We start from the raw sequence: 17,237 nt of genomic DNA, 5'->3' as shown, positions 1-17,237 counted from the left end.
TGGGGCCATCCGGGGGTGTCCCTGGGGGCACACGCCTCGTGCTGGGCAGCCACTCGTGTCCCCCGCTTCTCTTCCCCTGTAGGGAGCTCCGAAGCGGCCGTCCCCAAAGTGCCGCATCCGTGGGATGGAGCTGAGCAGCCTCACCGTGCCCTCGCTCAGCCTTTCCTCTGGCTGGGTTCGGGGTGTCCCCGAGCAGTGCCAGCGATGGTTGGGTCCCGAGGGCGCTCAGAGTGCAGAGAGCCTCCAGCACAGCGCCCGGAGCCGGGCTGATGGCACTGCTTGAAGGAGCTTCGGGGCATTCTTTGCCTCGTTTCTCTCCGTGGGAGGCAGCGGAGCTGTGGAGGGAGGTGCTGAGTGCTCTCCCTGCTGCTCCCGCTTCATTTCTTGTCTCTTTCTTTTCCTTTTTTTTTTTTTTTAAGTAGTAACTCCTGGATTATTTTGATGAGATCACGGTACACAAAAGCAAACAGGGAAGGAAAGAGCCCATCTGTGCACTCCCGGCTCCATCCCAGCGCTCAGCACAGCTCAGGTGGCTGCAGATGAGGGGCGATTGTGGCACATCACGAGGCTGCTGGGGATTGGGACCCTGCAGCCAGAGCTGCCCCGGAACAGGGAGCGTGTATGGACCCCATCCCAGGGCTGGGTGCTGAGGGGGCTCCCCATAGATCGAGGTTACAGGAAGGAGCAAAGAGGGTTTGGGACTGGAGAGGTGGGAAAATCGCTGCCTGTGTCCCGCCCTCCATCTGTGAGCTGAGGACAGGGCAGTCGTGTCCCACCGCTGTCTCTCCTGCACAGCACAGTGGTTTCACCAGCACTACATCATGCCATGCATCCCACCACCACCTCTCCATCCCACCACCGCATCCTTCACCCCGTCAACACCTCCTGCACCCCATCCATACCTCCCCCCCCCTCTCCCCCCCTCTCCCATCCCATCACAAAGTTCTGCATCCACCCTCTCACCCACGTTCCACCACCACGTGCCCATCGTTGGCTGTGAGCAGGGTTGGGCTGTGGGGCCACGCAGTGCAGGCAGGGGTGGGTGACAACGGCAACGAGAGCTCGTCAGCCCCAAAGCCTTTGTCGTCCCCATTCTCTGCAAAACAAACAGAGCGACGGCCTCTGCTCACCGCAGGACCGACTTCACGTTCCCTGTCCATTGGCCCCAGCACTGAGAGCAGCTCTGGGCACGGAGTGCTGAGTGATGGCTCGCACAAAGGGACGGCACCGCTAATCCCCACCCCGCAGCACCTGCACCCGGCCGGCCGGGATTAGAGGCAGCGCAGAGATCAGAGGCTGCTTTAGAGCGGCCTTGAAATAGGATTTCCTCAATGATAAGGGGAAGGCTGGGAAGATGTGCCGAGCTCACAGTACCTGCCCCTGCACCTCACCGTGCGCCTTTGGGTCACTGAGCCCCCGAGCTGCAGTGGGAAAATGGCTCTGGGTGCAGGAAAGCGAGGCTGGGAGCAGCCACCCCTCCCACCCACCTTCCTGCAGGCACAGCGCTGCTCCGATCGATGCCCCGTTCGAGTGCTCAAGCAAAAAATGAAGTTCTGTGCCTGCTGTCTGCTTCGATCATCATTTCAGTGCAACTCGTGATGGCCACGGTGCAGTTCGTTCTGGAATCATGCAAAATTAAAGCAGGTGTTTTAGTAGCCTGCCTTCTGCTCTCAAAATAGCCCCACGCCCATCGAGGTGCCCAATATAGAGCAGCATCTGCGTGGCTGCAAACCCAGGGCTCTGAGCTCTGCCCAGCGCCTCCCGCTCCCAAACCTTCCACCCACAGCGCAGCGCAGAACCCCCTTCCTCCATGAGAATCCCATCAGAGCTTAAATCCACTTCATTTTGGAGATCACAGCCGTGCAGAGCTGAGCAGGAGGCTGCTCCCTCCTGGAGGAACCACGAAGGCACTGTGGCAGCTCCTAGGCTGCAGGGCTCCCCTCAGTCACAGCCCTCAGAGCGACAGGCGCCGCCATGGACCTGCAGCACACCAAGGGCGTCCCAGCACCTCAGGGACCTGCCATCACACCGAGCATCTGCCATCGCGTCTGGGCTCTCACACCAATGGCTGCTCTCCCATCGCAACAAAGCTCTCCCATCAAGTTGGGATTCTCCCGTCGCCTTGAGGTTCTCCCTTCCCATCACGCCCAGTATCAGCACCCACGGCCCCGGGCCCCATAGAGGCGATGGGGCACCCAGCAGCTCCAGCCCCAGGGCTTTGCAGAGCAGAGCTTCGATGGCCGCAGCCCCTGCGCCCCAAGCGGGCGGCGGTAATGGAAAACAAATAGCTGAAGTTGGGAACATTTTGAGCACTTTAGCCTGCCAGGACACCAGACTGCTGATGAAAACCCAGCTTTGCAGGCACCATCTTAATGACAGGCCAAATTTCAAAGCCTCGCAAACTATTTGCTTCGCCTCCCCACCCCCTCAATAAAAGGTTGCATCAGAAAGAGATATTTCCATAATTTATAGTATGGGCATTTCACTGGGGAGACTCTCTAATCTGTACTTACAGATACATTTAAGAAAATGCATCCTCCCACAATCCTGCGCCATTTACGACCATTGGCACAATCCGTAATACTCAGTCTTCAATTAAGGGACACCTTAGGGTTCATTATCACACAATTGCTCCCTGTGAACCATGCCAAATGCTGTTTTGGCACAGAGCTCGGAAGATGAATTAGAAGGAAGTCTTCTCGGTAATGCCCGCTCCCAATTCCCAGCAGCAGCCCCGCGTCCTCCTCCAGCCCTTTTTTCCCCCCTCTCCCCTCTTTCCGAGCGGCTTTTACCATCCCATCGCTCACTGTCTCCCTCGATTCTCTGGAGGTGCATTGAGAGACTCCTCAGCTCTCCGTCCTTCCGGCTCTCAGCCCCGCAGATGGGCTCGGCTCCCCCCGCCCCACGCAGCACAGCACACGCCGTCCTTCGCCCACAGGCCGCCTTGTGGAGATTTTATTATATAGAGTGTAAAATGCAACTCCAGTCCAACGAAAGGAACATCGCGCCTCGGATTCTTGGGTCTTTTTTGTGTGTTTTTTCTCTGTTTTAAACCTCAGCATCGCGCGGCGCCGGTTTCTTTACAGTCAGACATCGCAATGGTAAGGGACAACAGGGGCAGAAGGCAAGAAGGGCAGCTGGGGTGCAGAGCAGAAGGGAACGTCCTGCAGGGAACTCTAAAGGCAAAAAACAGCTTCGATTCTGCTCCTCCTTTAAAGACAGTTATCTGTACAAGGAACTACAGCCGACAGCGCCAGTCATAGCATCTCTTTTATTAAATCAACATCATTCAGCGTACGGAGGTTAATACTAGATTCATTTCTCTCTAGGCAATCTGACAATATTAGATAGGAAAATATTTAAAAGGAACAAAAAAAAAAAAAAAACCAAACAAAAAAAGCCAAAATAAAAACAGAACTGAAACAAACCCACCTTGGGATTAAAAAATAGCTTTACTACCTCTGATAGGGCTTTGCGCCTCCACAGTGTTTGTTAAAAGGTTCTCACAATAGCAGATCCACTTTCATATTAAAAATAACAGTATTTATATTTCTGAGAGCATAGAGGAAGGTTTCTTTTCTTTTCTTTTTTTTTTTTTCTTTTTTTTTTTCCCATTGAGCTCGGAGGTCTCAGCTCCACCAACGCAGCCGTGGCCACGGGACGGGGAGGAGGAGGCTCCCAAAAAGCCGCCCCTGTGTTCCTGTTCCCCTTCCTCAGAGCCCAGCAGGGAGCCGAGGGCACAGCGCAGAACTCGCAGCGTCCTGCCAGCACACAGCACTGCTCTTCCTTACAAAAAAACAACAATGCAATAAAAATCAAAGATGCAAGAAAACGAGAAGTAAAACATTTAATGAATTTACATATTTAAGAATATTTAAATACTGTTTAAAATCCTTTTTTTTTTTTTTTTCTTTTTTTTCTTTTTTCTCTTTTTTTTGTTTTCAATTCGGATTCGTTACACATCGCCTAAGACTTACAAGCCACTCTTTCTGGTGCGGCAGGGGTTACCCCCCCCCCCCCCAGCCCCGCCGAAATCGCGGCCCCAGGGGGGGGGAAAAAAAAAAAAAAAAGAAAGAAAGAAAGAAAAAAATAAACCACCCAACCAACCCCAGCTGGAGAACAGCGGCCGCACGCGTTGAAATGTCACAGCTCCAATGTGCGCTGCTGGAGCTGCAGCTCCCCCCGCTCCGTCCAAAGGGGATCCCGGAGGGTTTTGTGTTTATGGTTGTTGTTGTTGTTTTGGTTTTTTTTTTGTTGTTTTTGCTGTTTTGTACAAATTTAGAAACAAAATTACCAGCATGTCCGTAAGTTTAGTACGTTACTAATTGCTCCTGATTCTTAGAAAAGTTCAGTACGGATTATCCTACAGCTAGTGTTTCACAAACAAACAGAAAAGTCTTCATCAAAACGTTGCAAATCTAGAAACCTCTGTTACAAAAAGGTTTTCTTCCACAATGATTCCGAGGGAGAAACCAAGTAGCGACGATGGCCGTGAGGGCGTTGTTCTACTGCTCCTGTGGGCACAGGGACACGGGACGTCAGCGCGGCACCCAGCACCCCTCTGCCAGCCACCCCCAGCACCCGGCCCATGGCTCCCCTGCTGCAGTGCCACCAAGGCGAGGTTCTGCTCCCCCCTCCATCAGGCAGGTGCCCCCCAGCCGTGCCCTGACCCAAGCACCAAGCTTGCCAGAGAAAAGGCAAACTGCCCCACAGGACAGCGCTGCTCCGTCCTGCCGGCCTCAAGCTGCCGTTCACTGTGCTGAAATCCCACCGACAGCCGCAGAACGGCTTGGGGATGGTGAGCAAAGCCCTCAGGGGAAATAAACCCACAGCCTCCCAGTGCCCCCCACAGATCCACCCTGCACAGGGAAGTCGGTCTGATGCTGAGAGAGCGCAATGCACTGAGCGACTCCTGACTTCTCCAGCCACAAAACACCTCTGTGCTTCACTGCACCACTCCAAGGCTCTCCCCACACCCAGCTCCCCCAGGGTAACAGCAGAGGGTGAATACACACCTGGCTGTGGGCCTGCGCCTGCCCTAGTGTCTGCCCATAGTAGGCGGCCTGCTGTCTGTAATACTCTGCCCAGGCCATCGTGTAGTCCGGCTGGGAGCTTGCCTGAGAAGCAGCGCTGGCAGCATGACCTGGAGGAAAGAGAAAGGGAAAGGGAGGGATGAGCAGCTGGCTAAGACGAAACCCAGGCTGCCAAATGCAAATCCAGAAGCTGGCACCGCACGCCTCGTAACGGAGCGGAGGAAGGCAGGGCCACGACTGTCCACACACCTGTGTGCAGAGCATTCCTACCTTTTTTGACAACCCAGCTTCAACTTTCTGGGTTTTGTTTTGTCAGCATCGATTCTCGGTGTGTGCAATGCTTCCCCAGCACGGACACGGGCTCTGCTGTGCACTGAAGCTCAGCAGGAACAGCCCTCCTGAGGCCCAGCAGCAGGCACCACGACAGCTTCCAGTGGAAGAACTACCATGCACCATCACCAGCTGCAGGGAGGGAGGGAACTGCAGAGGACTGGAAGCTAATGATGGCAGGGGATGGAGACGCAAGTCATCGGATTAGCGTGAACTCTGTAACAAAAGTTTCCTCATCTCCAACAACCCTGTTTCACTCACTCTGTTTTTTGTAATATTCCTCCCATGCTTTGCTGTAATCGGGATGGCTGTTCTGCTGCTGGCTCTGTTGGCCTGTGCAAAGATGACAACAAGGGGCATGTCAATATGGAACAGGTGACAGTTTCCAGCTAGTGACATCTACCTCTCCACTAGACAGGCCCTGGCTCTACCTCAGTTGCCTGGATTCCATGCTTCAGCCTCCACGTTTCTACTGCATTGGGCATTCTCAGTTTGGGGAGACTCAAGTTCCTGATTCCATCTCACCTGAGCGCTGCTGAGGGGCACGAAGCCAAATTCCATCCCTCCCCTCCACTCTGTCAGGACTCGCTCGAGGCCAAGCACGCTGTTTGGGAGCTGCTAGCTCTGCACATCAGCCACCCAAAGCTGTCGGCCTGCTCACACCTACTGCAGGGACCTGGGCTTCAAACCCTGACAGCAGAGCCCTATCCCCTCAACCTCCACACAGAGGTGCCATGGATACAACCACATCTGCAGTCACCTGCATCTGCACCCCATGCTCTTGCAGCAGGACACATCCCAAGGAGTCCTGGTGGCAATGCCCACCTGTACAACGTGGTCAGCACTCAACAAGCCACCGGTCCCAACACCACCCTGTGCAGCAGCATCTGTGAAGCCCTCTGAGCAGGCACGGCTGGCTCTGGGCTCCTGCACTGCACTAAGAGCCATACGGACAGCCCACAGAGCCAAAGCCTGCCTGCACCCAGCACTAACCTCCCTCCTTCAAACAACACTAAGATGTGGTGAAGCCAGTGTGTCTAAGTGTTGTTGAGGGGAGAGTCCAACGTGCTGGCTGCAGAGGCCGCAGTCAGAGCAAAGAGCCCTCAGCCAGACGTGCAGCAAACCAACCCTGAACAGAAAATACAGCACTCAGAAAAAAACTGCAGAGGAAGGCAGGCACAGTGAAAGCACAAACTGCTGCACGCACAGCAGGCAAGGACAGCACACACACACACACACACACACACACACACACACACACACACACACACACACACTGAGGAGCTCTCACAGCCCATCCAAGCCCCTCGGCTTCATCTCAGAGGGCTCTGAAGTGGGGGGAGAGGAGGAACGTAATGCACTGCGAGTGTGAAGTGGGTGGAGGGAACAGGGCAGCAGCGTCCTGTCCAGGGGCATAAAAGCAGGTTAAAAGACTTGACCAACGCTACAAGTCAGGACCTTTTCTGGCAGAGGTCAAGGCTGCCTCAACTGTCCACCTGCTAATGCCAACAAAGGACCTCCTTCAATGCCTTTTCTTCTCGGAGAATTACAGTCGGCAGCGGGCTGAAAGGACACGCAGCTAAATGCATTTCACGGCAAAATGTTTCTCTGGCCAGTTAATTTAAGATGGGGGAAGTAATTAAAATCTGAATACATGTGTAGGGGTGGGGGCTGCCCCTCCTCCCACAAGGAGGGCACTCTGGGATCTGTCCCTGGGAGTCAAGGGACGGCTCTGCTGGGGAAAGCAGAGCCACGGGGCAGGGCCCCCTCACCAGCCTGTTCTCCAATTGAAACTCAGTGTAAAAACAGGTATTTACCAAGTTTCTTATAATAATCCTCCCATGCCTTGGTGAATTCCACCTGGCCTGAGTACCATTGTGATCAGCAGAAAAGCAAGCAGTGGTGTGTGCTTAAAGCACTGCGTTCTCTCGTCTGTCCTCTCTTCTTACAAAGACTGCCTTCAGTGTGCCTGCCTACCAACAGGAGCATGGAGGACCCTAAGTAAACATGAAACCAGTGAGCTGACGTTTTCCATCACGTTCAACAGCAGAAACTGAACATTTGCCCCCAGAACACATCTGATGGCACAAACCCCACACAGGGAAATGACCACTGCAGGGCCGGATGCTTCACGGCTTCTGGGAACCACCACCAATCTCACAAATGCACTGCAGAGCAGCTGCCAGTGGGACAAGCCACAGTGCTGGTAGTGGGGAACTCAAGGGATCTGGGCTTCTGACACCACTAAGCTCCAAGGCCAAGGGCTGTGAGCCCAAGACACAGCTCACAGATGTTATAAAATGAGAGATTATTTCTCCCAGTGCCTGATGGGGAGGGCAGGACACCTGAGGGAGGCAAGGAAGAAGATAAATTCGCAAGGTGAGTTTCTAAAGGCATCTCTGAAGGCAATTAGAAAAGCAGGTTTCATAAGCATTTATTCCAAGGCTTTACGTGAAGCTGAAAGTTAAGGTTTTTTTGTAGAGCTTTCCCTGCTGCATTTCTTCCTGCTCTGCCTCTCAGGAAGGCTCAGTGCTCTTGGGAGAGCACAAGGAAGGACGTGAGCAGTGATTTGTACTCTTTAACAGGCCAGTGGGAAAACTCTCCTTCTCAGCACCATACAACCCCACTCCGGTGGAAACAAGAATTCTTTCCAATCTCCTATCCTGAAGGCACAACTGCTGCTGATTTTCTGCCTGTCTCCAGAGCTCTACAGAGGAGCACTGATTTTTAAACTGCAATTCCTGAGGAGTAGAAGCCCTCTCCCAAAGACACTGTCTCAAAGTTTAACGCAAAGCCCCCCGTCCCATGCAGGGTTTCGCACGATGTCAAAAACACAGTGCTGAGGATTTCCAGATCTCAGATATGCACAAATTCATTTACATTAGATGTCAGCTGTGTCACAGGGAATCATAAATGCAGTTGCTGGCATTGTTACAGCAATTATTCTTCCATCTCAGACGCCTCAAAGAGAGGGAGTTTAAACTGAGCTTAAGCACCTACTTCATTGCTGAACCAGCCAGAGCACTGAAAGGCATCTCAGTGCATCACATGAGCTTTGAGATTAACAAGTCGACTAGGAATCTGCTCAAAGCATCAGACTGCTGAAGACAGGGAAATGCCATTACTGACAGACATCATCACTACAGCACTACGTCAGTTATTCTGAAACCTCATTCCAACTGGATGAATTTTGAACAGTTTTGTGAGGAAGTGGACACTTGGATCCCTGCAGAACAACAGCCAGTTTGATTCACTGTGTCAGGGGTCAAAGGACTAAGACCAGGAGCAGCAGTGATTTGGGTTCAGCTTCTGAACTCACTACTGCAGATATTTGTGCACTGTCACTTGTATCTTAATGCTAATATCTGGCTGGTCACACTCCATGCTTTCAGTGCTGCAGAAGCTGAGCAGTTATCAGGTCCCAGAAGGAAATAAGAGGACACCACTACAGCCAGTGTGAATGAAGCAGGATAGGAGCCACGCTTTTCTTCTCCACTTCCTGCATCTATTTCCCAGCCTTTCTGTCAGTATGGGAATTAGAAAGGAGCTCATAAAGAATGCGTACCAAAAAAAATATCAAGTACTGATAAGTTAAAAAGCAGAGAGATGGGAGGGCTCAGCACCAGACACTGTCTGCCTGTCAGGGAGAAGTGGGGATAGAGAGTGTTTGCCTGGAGAGTCCTCACAAGAGAAAGCTTAAGGCAGAAACGTTACAAAGTAGGTTTCTCCACAAAGGGAGCAGAAACAAGCAGGTAAGTGCACAAAAAGCATGACTGGTTTTGGTGAACTTGGGCTTATTCCAAGCTCTAACACCACCGCACACAAGTGGTCTTATGGCTCAATCTGTGTCTGGTGGCAAAGGGAACACCAGCCCTTCTCAAACCCAGGCCTTAACCACTTACTTGGGACTTGCTGTCCAGGCTGCTGCCACGTCTGGTAGGTACTGCCCCAACCCTGCGTCATGAACGCCTGAGGACCACTGCAGAGGATAAAAAGGCATGCTGAAGCAGACAATAAAATACTTAAGAGGAGATATGCATGAAGTCAGTCAAAGAAACAAAATTATTACTTCTAGTCAGCAACTGCTGAGCAAACAGGAACATGGAACAGAAGGAAACGTGTAGCTGCAGCTGCTAACTGCATGGAAATTGTCTGTTTGTGAAGTCAAGGACACGTGGTACTGAACAGCAAGTGAGGCTCCAGCTTCTTTCCACACTCACTGCACTGGAGACAGAAATACCTACCTTGTTTGCAATTCCATAGCTGAAATCCCTCCTGCAGTCAATCTTAAAGTTTTCAGCTCTCTCTTTAAAAGGCTGCACTTGCACACCACCCCCCCAATGCCCTCCATACCTCTCTCAAGACTTTTACAGCTCCCAGCCACTCCCCAGAACCCATCTGTGCCAAGATGCAGAAGCTTACTTTTGATGAGGTGTGGTGGGTGCTTGGTTGAAGGGGCTCTGACCAAATCCTCCAGGTCCACCCATGCTGGTACCCTGCCATGGAATCCAGAGATATTTAATGTCAGCTCTACACAGAGGGAGGACATAGTTAGCAGAGAGAAGACAGCCTGGGCTATGTTCCATTAAACCCCAGCTCCTGAAATGACTGATCTTCCAAGGACGAAGTTCTCAGGACTGTCAGCACACTTCAGGAGCTCAGCTTCAAAGGCAACCCTGGCCAGCCACAAAGGGGCTAACAGGACTCCAGCACAGCTGGAAGTTTTCCTCCGAATAGCTTGGAACCTGAGGCTGGTACCAAGCCCCCTCCTCTCAGGTAATTCAACACAAAGGTTGCTTTTCAGTTCTGCTATTCCCCAGTTCAGTATTATTCTTACTTCCTTTTACCCAAGTTTCTCCCTTCAGTAGTACTCTGGCCTGACATTATTAAGCTTCAATACCCCAGCACTGCATTAAGCAGAAGATAAACATCACCCTGGATTTGCTGGAGCAAGGAGCTCAGTGTTACTTTTAGGATTATGACGCCAAGATTATGTCATTTTCACACAGTAACACTGTAGTCTTCCTTTCAAAACCCCACTTGGCAGCCTCCTCAGCCTTAGCACAGTTGCATACTACACTTGATTATGTCAGCAGTCAGATCCTCCCAGGACCACAGCAAAAGTTAGTCCAATGGATGCTCAAGGGCCAAAGCTCAAGATGGCTGCTAACAGGCAAATGGTTTTGAAGTTAAATAGTGTTAAGAGTACACAGTGTTCCACTTCCACCCCATAAGTCCAGGCCTACACACACCTATGGGTGAAAACACTTCTGAAAGAGACAGATCAAAACCAACAGAGACGGGACTTACACCAACTTTCTCATCTATGAGATGCCTGGCGAGTTCAATTTGCTGGGGAACTCCTCTGATTGTGAATATTCGCACACCAGGGTCTGTGTTTGGAGGTGGGTTTCTCTGGAGCTCCACGTGAGCTCCTGACTGCTGATTTATGCTCTTGATGTTCTCACCACCTGAAGAGAAGAAAATCAAGGCAGGATATTCAGCATCTTTTTCCATAAAAGCATAACGACGTTTATGGCACACAGCCATTTAGATACAGCACAGCACTGCAGTGCCTCGAGCAGCACGGGGCAGCCTCAGCCAACACAGAGCCGATTTCCTGAAGACCTGCTAGCTCCCAGTCTCTTAATGAAATTTGCTTAACAAAAGCTTCAGCCAACACTACAATGGTTCGATTCTTCTTTTGGAAGCTGACACAACTTACAGACCAGCTCCACTCAACTGGAGAAATTAAAGGGTAACGGGAAGGAAAGGGCTTTGCAATTTTCAAATCACAAACCAAAGCTGCCAGCCTGAAGTACAGGCAGTAAGCAGGAAGGAAAGCAAAGTAAAGTAACCAGAGCTTTTTGTTCGCTTTTAATTAAAAGGAGTCTCTAAAAATCTCCTCAATTTTGCTCACATTTCCATCTCTATACATCCAGCACAACTTCAAAAACAAACTGTGGATGTTGCAGACACTTGTTCGTTTCATTGTAATGGACTCGTGACCTTTTTAACATTTTAAAGCCTTTCTGGGGAAGGGAGGAGGAAAAGTTGCCAAAGGGCAATTAACTCTTTCTAAATGAATTTTAGAAGATGCATTTAACAAAAGGTAGTCATGTCACATCCCTGAGCAGACAACAGGGATTGTACTGTGTAGCCAAAGCAAAGCCACTCGCTTTCAGACAAGAATGGGAAAGCCACAAAATCGAGCCTCAAATCCCCAACGTTGTATTTTATGCTTTTGTCAGATGCAGATTCACACCGAGCCCTCCTGCCCTTGTACATTAAGGCAGAATTTGAGCGAGCGATTACAGACAGACAGGAAGACAGGAAAATGGCACCCAAACACTTGAGATCACAAAGGAGTGGGACAACTTTCTAACTCGGGACAGTGGGGCACAGCTCACAGCTCACACAGCACACTACCACTATGTTTCCTCTTTCAAAAGTGAACTGAAATCCAAAGCATCCTCATCAGCCTGGAAGTGAGGAGAACGTCGATGCCGAGTTTTCTCTCTGCTCACCACCAAGCCGGTTGCTGCTGGGGCTGTTTCATCAGCTCCCTCCTGGGCCGTAGGAAGGATCCTGCAGGTTTGCTCTCCAGGTTTGGTGGCAGACTGCAAGCTCCCACCTCCCGTGTGTGCACTTCGGTGCCCTTTTTCTCCTCACCCTCCGTTCTGCTACATGCTCAGGTGCCCCCTCCCATCCCAAACTCCCCTAGTTTCCAGCACAGCGTGCAAAGTGACGCAGCCAAGACGATGCTGCAAGGGCTGGAAGGAGCTCATCTGCCCCCATAAAGCAGCGGCCGCTCGGCACATGGTGGCTGTCTGCAGCCGCATTCACAGCCCCGCTCCATTCTTCTACCTGATGGGGGGCAGAAGTGATCCAAGAGTGGCCCCCCAGCTGGACGTGAAATTGTAAAGCAATTAATCAAACCTGCTAAAAGGCAGAGCTGACAAGAGCCAGGCCAGCCACGTTATCTGTCAATATTGCTGTATTTATCATGGAAATCCAGCGGGGGCCCAGAGAGGCTGCGGTTTGTTTCCATGCACCACCAAGCAGAGAAAGCACTTGACATGTGTATGGTGCTTGTCTCCACCCTTCCTCGAGTCTTTCACAGAAGAAAAGCTGCACCTACCCACCCTCTAGAGGAAAAAGCTACGTACAGGATTTCCAGGGAGCCAGGAACTTCTTATCAGCTCCTAAAGACTCAAACTCCAAAGCAAAGAAGCAATCCTCATGGGAAAGGAGCCCACACGCTGTTCGGACCAAGCTATGGCAAACTTCCCCATCCCTCTTCTCCCTGCTTCTGCAGTGCTGACACGAAGCTGGAAGCACAGCAGCAGTTACCTGGCCACATCTGATACACTGCATCCAGGGGCCCAAGGTAAATAAATAACCACTGCTCAGGTGCTGTGTGTGCCCACAGAACCTGGCTGGATTGTACAGAGGGCTAACAGCCAAGCTCTGTGCCACAGCAAAAACACACACAAACACTACCAGCTAGAAACTGCCCAGAAACTAAAACAGGGCTGAGCAAAGATGTTGCTATTGGTGACTGTTTAAACCCCCAAATTAACATCCCCTCTGCCTTATAATGCCCCACAGGCAGCGGAAGAAGAAACAAGAAGAATCAGACAATCTCTTGCTTCAGCAAATGGAGACTGCAGTGCATCCATCCAAACCCAGACCCCAAAAGGCAATGCTACAGCCATCACTCACTTGACAAAAAAATGAATGCTGCAACAGTATTTAAGAGCACAGGCACTGTAAGAGCACCGACTGCAAAGCTACAAGCATTCAAATCACCATACAACTAGTAATTAGTCACTGCAGAAAGCTTCTGATCTGGCTGGGCAAGAATCCTCGTTTAGCTGTTGTGGAAACAAAGGTAAAAAGCCACCTTTCACCCTCACAGCGAGCCCGTGCCGGGCCTTGCACTTGAATGCTAGGACATCTAACTCCACTACCTGCATTTATCTTTTCAGCACATGCTCTCTGTAGTCACAAATGCTCCACTTCAGTGCACTGCTGAACAACAAGTGACCTTTTCTGTTCCTTTATTAAGGATGACTAATGGATACAGCAATAAAGTTTCATTATAATTTGATTTTTCCATATATATAGCTCTCACTCGTGGGCTTAAAATTTGCTTTGCTTGATCTTTACCCAGCTGGACTATTCACTGAGATAAAGTGCAATCACTCTGCAATATCTGCATAATGGGGAAGAGTCATACTGAAAAAGTTTTCTGGCTTGTGAGCAGGTTTACAGCAAAGAAAAACATCTGAAACACACCTGACATGCCTGAGTTGCATACCTGTGCCCCTAGTCACCCAATTATAAAGCATTCAGGGGCCAGAGGGGGAACAGGTGAGGTGCAGCAGGGCTGTGTGGCAAGAGATGGCAAGCTCACTCCTGCCCATCAGGATGGAAGGGAACTAAGTGCCACTGAAACATGGCACAGTGCCCTCATGCCTTTGCCTCCTTTACTGTGGCAGCTAATCTGCTCCTATTCTGTGCGTCTCACCTCTGCTGACACTAAAAGCCAACTGTGACTACTTAAATGCTGGTTTAGGCATATGCCATTCTTCCTGAAATAAGCAGACAAAAAATTAAATACAATTCCGTTGATATGTCAGTGTCTTAACTCAAAAGCACTGTAAGAATTCAGAACAACAGAGCTATTCCTGGCTCTCATTTCCTTACTGGCATTACCTGATGCTCTACAACAACTGCTGCAGATGCTCTGGTTTTATGAGTGACTTGGCAGCACACAGGTTCCTCAGAGAAAGGCCAGGTGCCTCGCCTGTGTGCTTTGCATGGAGCAATTCAATGGCTTAGGAAGCAACATACACTCCTCTGAGCAAGAAGAGGTGCAGATCAGGCAGGGCACCAGGCTGCTCTGCACCAGTCCCACATGTCAGCTGCGACACAGACAAACCTGCTCCTTTGCTTTACTCATCACACAACTCAGGTTCATGGCTGGAAGCAGCTACAGTCATTACCACATTCATGTATCTTTCATTTTACTACATTGCACCCACAGAAATGCCGCATGCCAAAATGACTGTCCTGCTTGTCCCTGACAAACTGCCTTTTAAATGAGTTTCTTTAAAAAAGGATCTGCAAATGAAACTCCTTTTCTCAGCCAGCTGCTTGTTGTAACAGGCTTGCCTGTCAGCTCTGCATGAACAGCCTTCCTCACATATTGTGAACAAGGGCCTGGAGAGTCCAACGATGATTGAGAACACCACAAGGTAAACAACAGAGAGAGCTTCCAGCTTACTCCTGCGCTGCACTCACCGGCCACTAAATAACTGCACTCATAAAAAACTGCCAGGCAGACTGAAAAATTGGAAGCTTGAGCATTGAGTGTCAGCAGACCTACCTTTGCCTATAACGAGGCCACACTTGTCAGCTGGCACCGTGTAGGTGATTTCCTGCATGCCCCCAGGGGTTCCAACACTCCAGTCCCCACGGCCACGACCTCTTCCCCGGGCTACAGCCAAGCTTCCAAAGCCATCTCGTTCCTTGGAAGGCAAAGAATTTCTGTCAGTGGTTTGTTGGTTTTTTGTTTTGCTTGCCTCAATACACATTAGAAACAAAAATAAAGGAAGTTAAACTGCATTGTAATCAATGGCACTGAATTAAGATATTCTTGGACTTTCACGTTCAAGACTTAGGAGCAATTTAAAGCAATGCCAGGGACGTGGGCTACGGCTGCCTTCCTGACTCAGGAAGATAAAACCCTTTTTTAAAATGCGTGCCTTTGTATCTGCTGAAATAAGCCTATAAACAAGCATCAGCTGCTTTTACTTAGTGATGGGAGGTTTGCTTAGAACAACCAATAATAGATCTTGGCACCGACATATGCACAAGTTAGCATCCAAACTCTTTCCAGTGTCATTCTTTAAAGAACTTCTGGAACTACTCAGCTGAAAGGCACAATTTCCAGAAATTCCAAAGGAAGCTTTTAAGCTCAAAGACACTTAAAGGACATACCGAGTTCAGATAACTAACTTCTCCTGAAGTAAAGGCCATAGGCAGCCAAAGGCTACCAGGACAGATCTCAAAAAATCTTACACAAGTATTCAAACCAAATCTCAAGGCAAAAAGAGAAAACAAGATTGAACCTTAATTGAGAAATTAGACCGTTCCAAACCTGATAATTACACACAATCTATTTACCTCCTAATAAAAAGGGAATATGCAACCTTTTCCACATGAGCTTGCCCTACTGCCTCGCTCATCTCCACTCTTCTTGCTCCAGGACAATGCAGTATGTTTGTGTCTAAGAAAACAGTAACTGCATACGTGAAAGTTTTTCACCTTCCGCTGCCTCCCACAGCCACCAGGCTTGAGGACCAGAGACTGGAGAGGTGGCAAAGGAGGTGCTGTGAGCACTGAGAACGCTCTGCTGCCCAGAGTGCTACTCAGTCCTTCTGAGCAGAGCCTCCAGCCTCTGTCTCTCTGTAATGCTGGACTACGGTCCATTAGGTCACCATTTTCAAGTAGCTTTGAAAAACAGCTCAACATAGAACTACAACAAAGCCTATTGATACTGCCTCAGAACAGGATACCCTCCCATAGCTCAATCAGCCCTGGTCACAATTAAAAAAACAAACAAACAAACAAAAAAATCAAACCAGCAGCTCTCTCCTTGGCCTACAAGAAGAAAAACTGAACACTGACGTTCTTCATCCACACAGCTGCATGCACAGACATTCTCCTATAAGCACTTTCCTCCCAGGAGCTTCCAGAACCCACCTGTGCTGTTAGAATAAGCTCACTGATGATGTGTGCTGCATGTTGACACCTATCAGGAAGCCCCATGACCTGTGCGACTCTTTCAGGACTAATCCCATCATCTGTGAAGAGAAGTGGCAAAGACTAAATTAAAAGAAGAAAATATCCACCCACCAACAAAAGCTTCCTTCCAGCACCACCACTGCCAGCAGCACTTTCATATAACACATCTAGCCCAAACTCTCTCGCCCCTCCACCTTCAGCCACACTTCCACATACTGAAAGGAGACAAAATCTCATTGCAGAGGGGACAGCATTTAAAAGACAACACTTTCAAATGTCAAAAAGTCATGAGAGAGATTGATATAATTTTAAGAGGACAAAGGCAGCTTTGATAGGTGATCAGACAGCCAAGGACCCAGAGAAAGTTACTTAGAATTAATCAACTCCTGATCTCCAAAGGCTTTCATGCCCTGAAGGAGAACTCCTTAACAGGAAACAGAAGTGTTATTTTGTTTGCCCATACAGTTACCATTCAAGACATTATTGTTGTGACATCTAATGTTTGTAAGTAAGACGTATATAATCTTACTTTCTGAACAACAGAAAGTGCACGAGGAACAAGTATGTCATTAAACAGCTTACAGAAAGAGACAATGCACCTTAAGTGAGGAAAGCTTAGCTGCTGTAACCTCAGAGCAGAATCACTGCAGCGATCTCAAACTGTGGTCAGAAAGCAATGGCTCTCCATCCTCACACAAACCTGGTTTAAATTGAATCCTAACTCCAGCATCATTCTGAATCTTTTTGATCATTTCTCCATTTCTTCCTATTACAATTCCAACAGCAAACCTGGGCACAGAGACCTGATGGGAAAGGCAAAGCAGTATGAAAGCTCAGAACTAGACTGAGTTACTCTGATTTAACAAGGAGATGGGCCATGTTAAGCAGCTCCAGGCTACACAAAGATATTCTGTAAGAAAAACAAACATGTGGCCACAAATTCCTTCCCCACTAAATGAACTCTGAGCTACAAGAATGCAACTTCAAACGACAATTAGAAAAGTGCCATCTGGGAGTCCATGAGAACTCCACTTCGCAGCCAGACTCACTTTTCTGGCA

The 17,237-nt window shown here is 49.6% G+C and overlaps 1 protein-coding gene across 4 annotated transcripts in view; it reads right to left on the bottom strand.

The window, feature by feature from the left end:
- Window positions 1–4,231: 4,231 nt before the first annotated feature.
- FUBP3 (far upstream element binding protein 3) overlaps window positions 4,232–17,237 on the bottom strand; it is a 34,780-nt gene continuing 21,774 nt past the window's right edge. For 3 of the 4 annotated variants that reach the window (XM_042830639.1, XM_042830640.1, XM_042830641.1), the window contains 9 exons: window positions 16,879–16,981; window positions 16,137–16,237; window positions 14,758–14,899; window positions 10,674–10,834; window positions 9,786–9,859; window positions 9,266–9,342; window positions 5,625–5,696; window positions 5,016–5,143; window positions 4,232–4,514 (listed from right to left, as the gene is read on the bottom strand). In XM_042830639.1, the coding sequence (XP_042686573.1) occupies window positions 4,506–4,514; window positions 5,016–5,143; window positions 5,625–5,696; window positions 9,266–9,342; window positions 9,786–9,859; window positions 10,674–10,834; window positions 14,758–14,899; window positions 16,137–16,237; window positions 16,879–16,981 (867 nt within the window). In that variant the 3' untranslated portion in view covers window positions 4,232–4,505. The remainder of the gene's footprint in view (window positions 4,515–5,015; window positions 5,144–5,624; window positions 5,697–9,265; window positions 9,343–9,785; window positions 9,860–10,673; window positions 10,835–14,757; window positions 14,900–16,136; window positions 16,238–16,878; window positions 16,982–17,237) is intronic. The other variant, XM_042830642.1, reaches the window with a different exon arrangement.

This window comes from Centrocercus urophasianus, unplaced genomic scaffold (genome assembly GCF_019232065.1).
Source record: "Centrocercus urophasianus isolate 14NV4802_14NV808 unplaced genomic scaffold, USGS_Curo_1.0 seq_34, whole genome shotgun sequence".
NCBI classification, from domain to species: Eukaryota; Metazoa; Chordata; class Aves; order Galliformes; family Phasianidae; genus Centrocercus; species Centrocercus urophasianus.
Note: the sequence above shows the minus strand (reverse complement) of the source record. Positions and strands in the feature narration are given on the sequence as shown.